Consider the following 12165-nt stretch of genomic DNA (forward strand, 5'->3'; position numbering starts at 1 on the left):
TCTCCCACAAGCACCGGAGCAGGGCCGACATGAAGTTGGAGCCTTGGTCTGTCAAGACTTCCTTGGGGAACCCCACTCGGCTGAAAATGGTCAGGAGCGCATCGGCCACGGTGTCTGCTTCAATGGAAGCTAAGGGCACTGCCTCGGGGTAGCGGGTGGCAAAATCTACCACCACCAGAATGTATTTCTTCCCCGACCGGGTCGTCTTGCTGAGAGGCCCCACGATGTCCATGGCCACCTTCTGGAAAGGCTCCTCTATGATGGGCAAAGGTCTCAAAGCCGCTTTCCCCTTGTCCCGGGCCTTCCCCACCCTCTGACAGGGGTCACAGGATCGGCAATACTGCCGGACCGTGGTAAAGACCCCGGGCCAGTAAAAGTTCTGTAGCAACCTCTGCCGGGTGCGCCGGATTCCCTGGTGCCCTGCGAGGGGGATGTCATGGGCCAGGTGCAGGAGCCTGCGGCGATACTTCTGGGGGACCACCAGCTGCCTCCTGATCCCACAGGACTCTACTTCCCTTGTGGGAGCCCATTCTCGGTACAGGAACCCCTTCTCCCACAGGAACCTCTCCTGGCAGCCTCTCCTCATGGTCCGTCCCACACTGAGGTCGGCCAGGTCCCTGAGCTTCCGCAAGGAGGGATCTTTCCTCAACTCGGCCTGGAACTCAGCAGCTGGGGCAGGGACGGGGCCCGGTTCCCTCTCGCTGGCCAGGTCTGAGGCCTCCGCCTCTCTAAGCCGTGCCCCTCGGCCCTCCCTCCCCACCAGGGTAGGGTCCTGCGCCTCCGGTGTGATACCCTCCCCGAGGTCAGGGCGCAGTGCCCCTCGCCGGCTCTGGCTACGCGTCACAACCAGGGCGGCCTGGGGCTTGCTTGGCCAGTCCTCTAGGTCTCCCCCCATCAAAACTTCAGTGGGCAAATGGTGGTGTACCCCCACATCCTTGGGGCCCTCCTTGGCCCCCCATTTCAGGTGTACCCTTGCCACGGGCACCTTAAATGGGGTCCCGCCCACCCCTGTCAGGGTCAGATAGGTGTTGGGCACCACCCGATCTGGGGCCACCACCTCGGGCCGGGCCAGCGTCACCTCCGCGCCCGTATCCCAGTATCCATTGACCTTCCTCCCATCCACCTCCAGGGGAACAAGGCACTCTCTCCGGAGGGACAGCCCCGCGCCCACCCTGTAAACTGAGCACCCTGAGTCCAGAGCCTCCAGCCCTCTGGTGGAGCTGGCCTGGGGTACTCTTCCCTCCGGGGCAGGTGGTAAACTGGTAGGCCCCCTTTCCTGGGTCGTCTGCCCCTCGTCCAGCTGGGTCCCTACCCAGTTAACCCTGGGTAGGTTGGGTCGGCTCAGTCTGTCCCTGAGCCCGGGGCACTGGGACCGTACGTGGCCTCTCTGGCCACAGTGATAGCAGCTCAGGTCACGTTGGTCCCCTCGAGCGGGTCGGAGGGGCCCGACGCCAGGCGTTCCCCTTGGGAGGGGGTTCTCCCTATTTCCCCGCTGGGAGGCCCCCTGGTGACTCTCTCTCTGCATCGGGGGGGGCCTGTTCTTTTGGGGCTCCTCCCGGCTACCCCCTGACCGACTGTTCACAAACTCGTCGGCCAGCTGCCCTGCGTGCTGGGGGTTCTCGAGCTTTTTGTCCACCAACCACAGCCTCAGGTCGGAAGGGCACTGTTCATACAGCTGCTCCAGTACGATTAGGTCCAGCAGGTCCTCTTTAGCTCGGGCCCCAGCTGTCCACTTGCGGGCATACCCCTGCATCCGGTTGGCCAGTTGTAGGTAGGTGACCTCAGGCGTTTTACGCTGACTCCGGAACCTTCTCCGGTACATCTCGGGGGTCAGCCCAAACTCACGGAGCAGGGCCTGCTTGAACAGTTCATAGTCCCCTGCCTCCGGCCCTGTCATTCGGCTGTACACCTCCACGGCTTTGGGGTCCAGTAAGGGGGTGAGAAACTGGAGCCTGTCTGCAGGGTCAACCCTGTGCAGCTCACAGGCATTCTCAAAGGCCGTCAGGAAGCTATCTATGTCCTCCCCCTCCTTCCGCTGGGCCAGGAAGCACTTATCAAAGTTCCTTGCAGCCTTGGGTCCCCCCTCACTCCCCGCAGCCGCAGCCGGGGCCCCACTGCTCCTCAGCCTGGCCAGCTCCAGTTCATGCTGCCTTTGTTTCTCCTTCTCCTGACGTTCCCTCTCCTTCTCCTCCTGCTCATGTTGACGTTGTTTCTCCTTCTCCTCCTGCTCATGTTGACGTTGTTTCTCCTCATGTTGACGTTGTTTTTCATGATCCTCCAGCTCCCTCATTTTCATCTCCCTCTCCCATTCCAGCCGCCTCCGCTCCAGGGATGGGGAGCTCCGCTGGGAGGATCCCCTGCTGGGTGCCGGGGTCAGGGTGCCCTCGGTATTCGCTGGGCTTCCCCCAACCCCTCCCCCGGACATAGGTAGGAAGGGTCTCGGGATGTCCTCAGCAGCAGTCTGACCCCAGGGCCCACGCTGCGTCTGCCGGGCGGCTTCCCTCAGGGACAGGGATCGGGTCATCCAAGCGATCCCTCTCCTCCAGCTGGGCAATCAGCTGTTCCTTGGTGGACCTCCCGATGCGCAGCCCCCTCTGCCTGCACAGCTCCACCAGGTCGCTCTTAAGGCGTTTAGCGTACATCTCCCTGCTGGCCACTCGCAGGCCGGGCAGCTTCCCACGGTTTCCAGGAAAAGCCCCTCGTGTGCCCGTCCTTCTTGAGGTCACCGACTCTTTGCCAGGGTCGAGCTGCAGACTCCTCCGCCCCTGGGACCGCTCGCTGCAATCCCCCGGGGGACCCTGTTACTGCAAAAGTCTTTCTCTCTGGTCACACATTCCCAGGGGTTAACCGCCCCCCGAAACCGTCTCTCTCTGAATCTTCAGCACGCCTGGTCCCCGTCAATTCCCCTTCGTTTTACTGCTCCCCAGTCACTTACTGCAGGAAGCGCCGTTCACGGGGTGCAGTAGATCCCACCGCTGCCACCAGTTGTCACGGAGTGTGGGGGAGTCCAGGCCCTGCACCCCTCTTCCTGGGATCCACTGAGACTCTCAGCCAGCCAGTAAAACAGAAGGTTTATTGGACAACAGGAACAGTCCCAAACAGAGCTTGTGGGTACAACCAGGACCCCTCAATCACGTCCTTCTGGGGGAGCCGGGAGCTTAGACCCCAGCCCTGGGGTTCCCTGTGTTCCTCCACCCAGCCCCAAACTGAAACTAAACCCACCCAGCAGGTTCCCTGCTGCAGCCTCTGTTCACATTCCTGGGCAGAGGTGTCACCTCCCCCTCCCCCTCCTGGCTCAGGTGACAGGCTCTCAGGTCTCCCATCCCCAGGGCACATTCCCAGGTCAACACTCCCCCCTCCCTGCTGAGTCACATCGTCACAGGGCCTGAAGCGTCTTTAGGGGGCAACCCCATCCCGGGAAGCCCCACTGCATGGAGACCTGGGGTAAGGGCCTGAGCAGCCCCAGATATGGGGCGTACAAAGGTGACCCAGGGCTGGGGGAACAGAGCTGGGCCCCGTCTATCGCAGCCCGGGGGTTGGCAGGTGTCGGGAGCGGGGTGATAAGAGGCTGGTTTGTAAAAGGCCCCCGGGGAGTTGTGGGGAGTAAGGAGTGGGCCATGGGGGGAGCTGGGGTACAAATCTCTAAGGTGGGTGTAAATCAGGATAGCTCTTCATGGCTCCGCGCTGATCTACCCCCTCCGGGCTCCAGCCCCGTGCATCCGCCCAAGGAGTCTCGCAGGCCACCTGCGCTCGGAGAGGTTTATTGGGTATAAAAGAGGGGCCGGCCCAGAACTCATTCGTCGTAGAACTTGGGGATCTCGTCCCCCAGGAACACCTGCTCCACGGCGCCCGACTTGGTGATGGTGACGAGATAAATAACCCCCCCGCTGGAGCCGTCCCGGCTCATCGCCAGGGCAATGGCTGGGGGAGAGAAACGAGGGGTTAGTGAATCGGTGCCAGCAGTGGGGAGAGGCCCCGTGTCCCGTCCCCTGCCCCCTGAGCCAGCCGGTCCCTGCCCTGGGGCCGGATCACAGACAGCGGCCCCTAAAGGGGAGAGGCCCCGTGTCCCGTGCCCAGCCCCCTGAGCCAGCCGGTCCCTGCCCTGGGGCTGGATCACAGACAGCGGCCCCTAAAGGGGAGAGGCCCCGTGTCCCGTGCCCAGCCCCCTGAGCCAGCCGGTCCCTGCCCTGGGGCCGGATCACAGACAGCGACCCCTAAAGGGGAGAGGCCCCGTGTCCCGTCTCCTGCCCCCTGAGCCAGCCGGTCCCTGCCCTGGGGCCGGATCACAGACAGCGGCCCCTAAAGGGGAGAGGCCCCGTGTCCCGTCTCCTGCCCCCTGAGCCAGCCGGTCCCTGCCCTGGGGCTGGATCACAGACAGCGGCCCCTAAAGGGGAGAGGCCCCGTGTCCCGTCTCCTGCCCCCTGAGCCAGCCGGTCCCTGCCCTGGGGCCGGATCACAGACAGCGACCCCTAAAGGGGAGAGGCCCCGTGTCCCGTCTCCTGCCCCCTGAGCCAGCCGGTCCCTGCCCTGGGGCTGGATCACAGACAGCGGCCCCTAAAGGGGAGAGGCCCCATGTCCTGTCCCCTGCCCCCTGAGCCAGCCGGTCCCTGCCCTGGGGCCGGATCACAGACAGCGGCTCCTAGAGGGGAGAGGCCCCGTGTCCCGTGCCCAGCCCCCTGAGCCAGCCGGTCCCTGCCCTGGGGCTCGATCACAGACAGCGGCCCCTAAAGGGGAGAGGCCCCGTGTCCCGTCTCCTGCCCCCTGAGCCAGCCGGTCCCTGCCCTGGGGCCGGATCACAGACAGCGGCCCCTAAAGGGGAGAGGCCCCGTGTCCCGTCTCCTGCCCCCTGAGCCAGCCGGTCCCTGCCCTGGGGCCGGATCACAGACAGCGGCCCCTAAAGGGGAGAGGCCCCGTGTCCTGTCCCCTGCCCCCTGAGCCAGCCGGTCCCTGCCCTGGGGCCACCGCGCCCTGGACCTGCCTCACGCCACCCAGGAGCAGGTACCGTTCTTGGTGAACTGGCGACACTCCTCTGGAGTCATCCCGGGCTTGTAGGCTGCATCCACGTAACCATAAATGTAGCTGCTGCCGGACCCGCCGATGGCAAAGGGGTGGCGGGTGAGCATCCCCCCCAGCGTCCCGTACACCTGCGGGAGCGAACGCACGCCGGGTGAGAGCCCAGGCCTGGCGCGGGCCGGGGGGTTGGGGCGTCGTGGACGGGGGGCGACTGACGCTGCCATTCACTGACCGCGGTAAAGACCGGCCGTTCCCTCGACCCCCTGCCGGGTCTCAGGGTGGGCGTCTCTCCTCACCGCCCGGCATGGCACGGACCCACAGCCAGGCCTTGGGAGCCTCCCGGGGCCACGTGAGCATGGATGGGGCAGGAGGTTCTGGGTTCAGGTCCCCCCGGGGTGCTGGCCTGGCTCCCGGCAGCGGGTGACCTGCCCAGCCATGGCCAAGGGAGGGAACGAGGACACGTTAATGGGGTGTTTTTACCAAGCCTGGCCAGGGCGAGGGGCCACGGAGCCCTGCGGGGAAGCGACCGGGATGTACCCGGGGGCAGGTCTCCTCGCCTGGCTGGCGGGTGAGATGCAGGAGCTCAGCCCCGCGGGGGGCGGTTAATGCTTCGCCCCCTTGGGCTCAGGGCCCCTTTGCACCCTGGGCGTAGCTTGTTCTGGCGCATTAACCGGTTTGGCTGGGACGCTGCAGGGAGACGGGGATGGGCCGAGGGGAGATGATCACGGTCCAGAGATCCCCCCGCAGCTGTCGGCCCCCCCTCACCTGCCCCCCTTTCCTCCGGTCCCATCCCGCCACCATGAGATGCGCCGACAGCTCCTCCTTGTACTTGTAGCTGATGCCCTTCACCAGGCTGGCGGCCGCCAGGACCAGCGGGGCCTCGTCCACGTCCAGGCTGGGGAGAGGAACGGGGGGGTCAGTGATAACAGGCGGAGCCGCCCCTCACAAGGGGCCATGCGAGCTCCAGCCGGCACCCCGGGGGACCCCCCCGCCTACCTGTGCAGCTCCAACTGGTAGTGTGCCATGTCCGCGATGGCTTGGGCGTCGGCGGCGGAGCCGGAGAGAGCGCAGTAAATCCGCTCGTGCAGCGGGGCCAGCTTATCGAAGACCCGGTTCACCACGGCCTCCCTGGGGGGGAGAGTCCGGAGCCCAGCGTGAAATCCAGAGCCCCGAGCGCAGAACCGGAGTCCGACCCGGGCGCCCAGACTCAGAATCCAGGACCTGCCCCGGTCCCAGACCCCCTGTGCTGGGCTGGGACACGCGCCCACCCCCTGCTCTAGTGTAAGGCGGGGAAAGGGTTAACGACCTGCAAACCCCAATCCTGCTCCCCCTGCCCCGCAGAGAGAGGCTGCACCTGGGCTCTGAGCAGGGGCAGGCCTGGCTGTGGGGTCTTCACTGGAGAACCGGGGCTGGAAGCTGGGGGGTGTGTGGAGGCCCTGGGAGGCTGCTCCGGGCTGCTGCCGAGAGCCTGGGAGTGGGGTCTGTGCAGGGAGATGGTTCCCGGGGACGGGGGCTCTAGTCCGGCTGGAGATCTCGGCTGGGCGAGGGGAGGCCGAGGGACTGAGGACAGGAGCCAGGTGGAGCGGGGTGGGGCTGGGACGTGCGCTAAGGCAGGGTCTGAAGTACAAACTCCAGGTGGGAACCAGGACCCCCAGGGAGCAGCGACCAGGCAGCCAGGGGACAGGGAGAAGCTCAGACAGCCCCTCACAATGGGGTACGGTCCAGCCAGTGTCCTTATGCGGGGGAGCGAGAGAGAGATTCCCTCTATTCACCGGGGACCGGAACAGGCGTCTCCCTGAAAAGCGATGAGGATCCGTGTGAGGTCCGGGGCGAGCCGGCCCCACTGCAGAGTCCTGCCCCAGCCCAGGAGTGCACACAGGGCTCAAACCCCAAACACCGTGTGTGACCCCGGCCCGGAGGGGGGTGACAGACACCTGAGGAACAGTCCTGTGCCCCCTCCCCTGCACCAGGGATACCGAGCCGGGTGAGCAGTGATAAGTCACCCCGATTCCCGTTTGCACCCAGGGCCTGTCAGCTGGGTGAGGCCTGGCACTTACCCCGCAGAGACCCTGGAGTCAGAGCCCACCACGACCCCGCCGTCAAACTCCACCGCCATGATGGTCGTCTGGGGAAAGGGAGGAGACAGGGGTTCAGTGCAGGGACCCTCAGAGCCCGGGGGAGACTGAGGGTCACCCCACACCCTGCAGGGAGCTGGCACAGGGCTCCTGGGGCGTCTGGGGCTCCCCCCAAACCAGGGGCTGGTGGGGCTGCAGGCAGAGAGCGTAACTGGCCTTCACACTGCGACTCTACCGGGGGGGAAAGGGGATCCAGGACTCCTGGATTCTATCCCAGCTCTGGGAGGGGAGTGAAGTCTAGTGGTCAGATCAGGGGACTGCGAGCCAGGACTCCTGGGTTCTCTCCCAGCTCTGGGAGGGGAGTGGGGTTTAATGGGTTAGAGCAAGGGGGGCTGGGAGCCAGGACTCCTGGGTTCTCTCCCAGCTCTGGGAGGGGAGTGAAGTCTAGTGGTTAGATCAGGGGACTGCGAGCCAGGACTCCTGGGTTCTATCCCAGCTCTGGGAGGGGAGTGGGGTTTAATGGGTTAGAGCAGGGGGGGCTGGGAGCCAGGACTCCTGGGTTCTCTCCCAGCTCTGTGTGGGACTGAAACCGGGGCCCTAGACGCGAAAGCCCCTTATCGTGTTCTCTGGCCCAGCCGGTCCCGTCCAGCCCACGGCTCAGTGGGATCAGACGGGGGTGGCTCTGGGATTTGATCACACATGGCAAAGGGCCGGTTGCGATGTGTGACAAGGGCCTGGCCAGGCAGCTGGGCACAGAGCCCTGGGGCTGGCAGCGCCCGGGGGTGGGGGTGGGGGTGGGGGAGGCTCCTGCACCTGCCGCCCGGAATGGGCAGGTGCTGAGGGCGGCGGCTGCGTTACCGATCCAGGGTTTACAGCAGGGAGCGCCCAGCTCGGGCGCCAGGTTCGGGGCAGGGGGGCGCACGGCGCCTCCCAGCCAGAGTCCCCCATTCCCAGGCCACTGGTCTGACCCAGGCCATCTCCTCCACTGGGGAGCAAAACGAAAAGAGTCATTTTGGGGGGTGGGGGTGGAGAGACTATGACTGTGTGGCCCAGTGGCCAGGGCCCCCACCTGGGAGGGGGAGGCCCTGGGGCCAGTTCCCCGTTCGCTATTTATTCAGAGGGCAACAGCTGCGAAGGAGAGAGGGAGGGAGCCCCCCACCCCAGAATAGCCTGTAGCCCAGTGGTTAGGCCAGGGGTTCTCAAACTGGGGGTCGGGACCTCTCAGGGGGCCGCGAGGTTATTACATGGGGGGTCGCGAGCTGTCAGCCTCCACCCCAAACCCGGCTTTGCCTCCAGCATTTATAACAGTGTTAAATATTTTTAAATGTGTTTTTAATTTATAAGGGGGGGGTCGCATCCAGAGGTTTGCCGTGTGAAAGCGGTCACCCGCTGGGTTACAGCTCTCCACGGGGGAGACCCCTGTTCAAATCCCTTCTCCCCCCCAGAACCTGTTTCCCCCACATCTCCGGTGTGTGCACGAACTGCTGGGCTAGAAGCTATGGGGGGGGCACCCCATACCCCTGCTCTGGCTGGATTTGGAAAGGGACCCGATCCAATAAGCAGCCTCGGTGAAGGCCCCCTGGGTCGGGCCCCACACCTCAGTTAGGCAGCTGCGTGCCACCCCTCCCGGGTTCGTGGTTAGGTGGGAACCGGGTGTCCGGGGGTGGGGAGGGTGCAGGGCGCAGGCCCAGAGGCAGGGACACCCACACCGCGGGGACTGTTACTCTGAGGAACGCGGGCGCCCAGGGAGTTTAGGCGCCAACAGGGCGAGGCGGGAGGTGGGTGGATCGCAGAGGAGCTGGGTGCCCAGGTCGGAGGGTTGGGCAGCCAAGTGCTTTCCCGGATCCCCCGGGTAGTCTCACTCCCTAGTAGATTTTCTAGCCCTTTAATCCATCTCGTGGCTCTTCTCTGAGCCCTCCTGCAATTTATGCCCAGCCTGTGGACCCCAGACCCAGGATCCCAACCCTGGTCGCACCAGGGCCAAATCCCGGGGGGGGGAAATCCCTGCCCTGCGCCAGCTCGAGATTCCCCTCTTGATCTGTCCCACTGGCCCCTCTGTCCACAGCACGGCACTGGGAGCTGCTGGTCAGCTCGTTATCCACCACCGTGGCCCCAGGGCTCAAACACCTTCATTTGTTAATCCTCAACTGACCCACCTCTCTGTGTGAGGGTATTTTACACGGGGAACTGAAACACAGCCAGGGAGAGAACCCAGGAGTCCTGGCTCCCAACCCCCCCTGCTCTAACCCACCAGCCCCCACTGCCCTCCCAGAGCTGGGGAGAGAACCCAGGAGTCCTGGCTCCCAACCCCCCCCCCGCTCTAACCCACCAGCCCCCCCCCTCCCAGAGCTGGGGAGAGAACCCAGGAGTCCTGGCTCCCAGCCCCCTCCGCTCTAACCCACCAGCCCCCACTGCCCTCCCAGAGCCGGGGAGAGAACCCAGGAGTCCTGGCTCCCAGCACCCCCCCCCCGCTCTAACCCACCAGCCCCCCCTCCCCTCCCCGAGCTGGCTCCACCAGGCTGCCTGCGGCCTTGGCTTTCATTGAAAGACCAAGTAAGTTTCTCACCCTCGTGGCTGGCGAACAGGTGGAAAGTGCGAGCGGGAGCCGGGGGCCCAGAGGACACACGGGCTCTCTGTCCCTTAGTGTTTAACAGATCTCAGGGTCTGTGAACGTTTCGGGTGGGCAGTTCTGTACACTGGGGTGGGGACATTTGGGGGTTTCAAGGAGGCACGTCTGGGGGTACAGCAGGGGCATATGGGGGCGCAGCAGGGAGACATGGTGGGTTGCAGGGGCACATGGGAGCCAGGACTCCTGGGTTCTATTCCTGATCTCTGGGGAGGGGGGAGGGTCTGCAGTAGGGGCATATGGGGTGGAAGGAGGGGAAGTGGGACCCTGGAGGGAGGGACCTGTAGGGGGAGCAGCAGGGAGGGGGTGATGGGGCGCAGCAGAGGGTGATGGGGTTGGGCGGCAGAGATGGAATGGGGGGTGGAGGGGCAGCAGGGGGGGCACATGGGGGCAGCAGGGGGAGATGGGGCCGGCAGAGACAGGACGGGGGGGGTGGAAGGGGTACATGGGGGACAGCTGCGGGAGATGGGGTTAGCCAGCAGAGACGGACAGCGGGAGATGGGGGTGGAGGGGCACATGGGGGGCAGCAGGCGGGTCCCAGCCGACCCCCCCGAGCCCCTTTTAGGGTGTCAATGGGAAAAGTTCGCGCAGCCCGCGGCACATGGAAAGCGAAAGCGGCTCGGAGCCTGGCCGGGGGAGCAGGGAGGAGGCTGAGCCGCCCGGATCCCGCAGCCCCCGGGGCCCCCGAACCGGGCAATGCCCCTGGGGGGCCCGATCCGAGCCGGGCAGCTCCTAGGACAATTAATGGGGCGTCCCCACTTTACCCCCCCAGGATTCCCCCCTGTCCCCCGCCAGCGGATCCCCCCCCGGCCCCACTTACCCCCGTGCGGACCTCCCCGTCCGCCCAGCTGGGCCCCCCGCAGCCCGCCATGGTGCAGCGACCCCGGGAGCGAAGCACCAGCGCCCGGGACAGCTCCGGGACCAGCCGCGCCCGCCCCGCCCTCCCTGCAGCGCCGCCCAGCGCCGCCCAGCGCCGCCAGGGGCCGGCGGACACCCAGCGCCGCTGGGAACCTCTCCAGCCCCGCTCTGCCTGGCAACGGGTGATGCCCGGGCCGGGGGGAGGGGCTGGGAGTCCTCCCTCCCGGCGTCCCAAGCCGCTTCCCCATCGATCATCCGCTGGGAGAGGGGCAGGGCTGGGCCCGGACACCGGGTGAGGGGCGGGTACGGCCCTGCCTGCCTGGGCCATACAGGAGCTGCATTGGTGGGGGGCTGGGCCAGGCAGCTGTGGGGACCCCTAGGACCGTGCCCACCCCCAGCATCTCACCGGGTACAGCGGGGGGTCCTGTCCCCCGGGGGCGGGAGGGGGGGCAGAGCGAGCCCACCCCATAGCAGTGACTCCTGCGGCACCTGTGCCGTGGGGCTGGCTGGGCTCGGCTCTGGGCCCCGGGACCTGCCCCCGGCCCCCAGGGTCTCCGCGCCACTCAGGGGCCGTCCGCAGGGGGAGAAAAGCCCCATGGCGCAGCCCGTCGGGTCAGCTGAGTCGGGCTGGTGGGGCGGGGGCTGCTCGGCTACACACTGCAGACTGGACGATCCCGCTCGCCTGGAGGCCGGGGCCGGTCGTCTCCGGGAGGCCCCCAGAGCCCGGGCTCCGACATCTCAGGGAGGGCCCCAGAGCCCGGGCTCTGACATCTCAGGGAGGGCCCCAGAGCCCGGGCACCGACATCTCAGGGAGGGCCCCAGAGTCCAGGCTCCGACATCTCAGGGAGGGCCCCAGAGCCCAGGCTCCGACATCTCAGGGAGGGCCCCAGAGCCCGGGCTCCGACATCTCAGGGAGGGCCCCAGAGCCCGGGCACCGACATCTCAGGGAGGGCCCCAGAGCCCGGGCACCGACATCTCAGGGAGGGCCCCAGAGCCCGGGCTCCGACATCTCAGGGAGGGCCCCAGAGCCCGGGCTCCGACATCTCAGGGAGGGCCCCAGAGCCCGGGCACCGACATCTCAGGGAGGGCCCCAGAGCCCGGGCTCCGACATCTCAGGGAGGGCCCCAGAGTCCGGGCTCCGACATCTCAGGGAGGGCCTCAGAGCCCGGGCTCCAGCCCTGGCCGCAGCATCCACGGGTGATTTCTTGCCCCGCGAGCCTGAGTCAGCCGGCCCGGCTCTGAGCCTGGGGGCCATGGGCCTTTAGTGCATGCGGACGTCCCCTCGGTTCCTGAGGTCTGGCCAGGCCGCCCCCCCCGCCGACAGACAGGCCCAGGCAGGTGTTACACCAGTGTCCAACCTGCCTCCTGAAATGTCACGGGCGGGGGTCGTGTGAGGGCCCGAGCAGTGTCTCTCCCCCTCCCCCCGCCAGAGCAGCCGGCCCAAACCAGGGGCCGGCGCGGGGAGCCGAGCCCATCGAGCCCCCTGGGACAGGAGCCACTTCCGTGGGGATGGGGGTCGAAGCGGGACAGTCCAGCAAATCCCAGGACTGCTGGGGGCTCTGCACTAGCCTGGGTCCGGGGAGACCTGGGTCC

General features: G+C 66.5%; 1 protein-coding gene across 1 annotated transcript; it reads right to left on the reverse strand.

The window, feature by feature from the left end:
• Positions 1–2089: 2089 nt before the first annotated feature.
• PSMB9 (proteasome 20S subunit beta 9) lies at positions 2090–10636 on the reverse strand. Its single transcript, XM_078848723.1, has 6 exons — positions 10535–10636; positions 7071–7138; positions 6010–6141; positions 5779–5908; positions 5003–5144; positions 2090–3921 (listed from the first exon to the last, which is right to left on the reverse strand). Exons 1-6 carry the CDS (start codon positions 10583–10585, stop codon positions 3794–3796), a joined length of 651 nt encoding a protein of 216 aa, XP_078704849.1. The 5' UTR covers positions 10586–10636; the 3' UTR covers positions 2090–3793.
• Positions 10637–12165: the final 1529 nt, after the last annotated feature.

Source organism: Lepidochelys kempii, chromosome 14, assembly GCF_965140285.1.
Source record: "Lepidochelys kempii isolate rLepKem1 chromosome 14, rLepKem1.hap1, whole genome shotgun sequence".
Classification (NCBI taxonomy): Eukaryota; Metazoa; Chordata; order Testudines; family Cheloniidae; genus Lepidochelys; species Lepidochelys kempii.

Bases quoted from the DNA above. Each gene is read 5' to 3' on its own strand.
- PSMB9 (XM_078848723.1), bottom strand. From the start codon at position 10,585: ATGGCGGGCTGCGGGGGGCCCAGCTGGGCGGACGGGGAGGTCCGCACG. The intron at 7,139-10,534 runs GTAAGTGGGGCC...CCCTTTCCCCAG, and splicing joins ACGGGGAGGTCCGCACGGGG to ACGACCATCATGGCGGTGGA. The intron at 3,922-5,002 runs GTACCTGCTCCT...TCTCTCCCCCAG, and splicing joins TCGCCAGTTCACCAAGAACG to CCATTGCCCTGGCGATGAGC.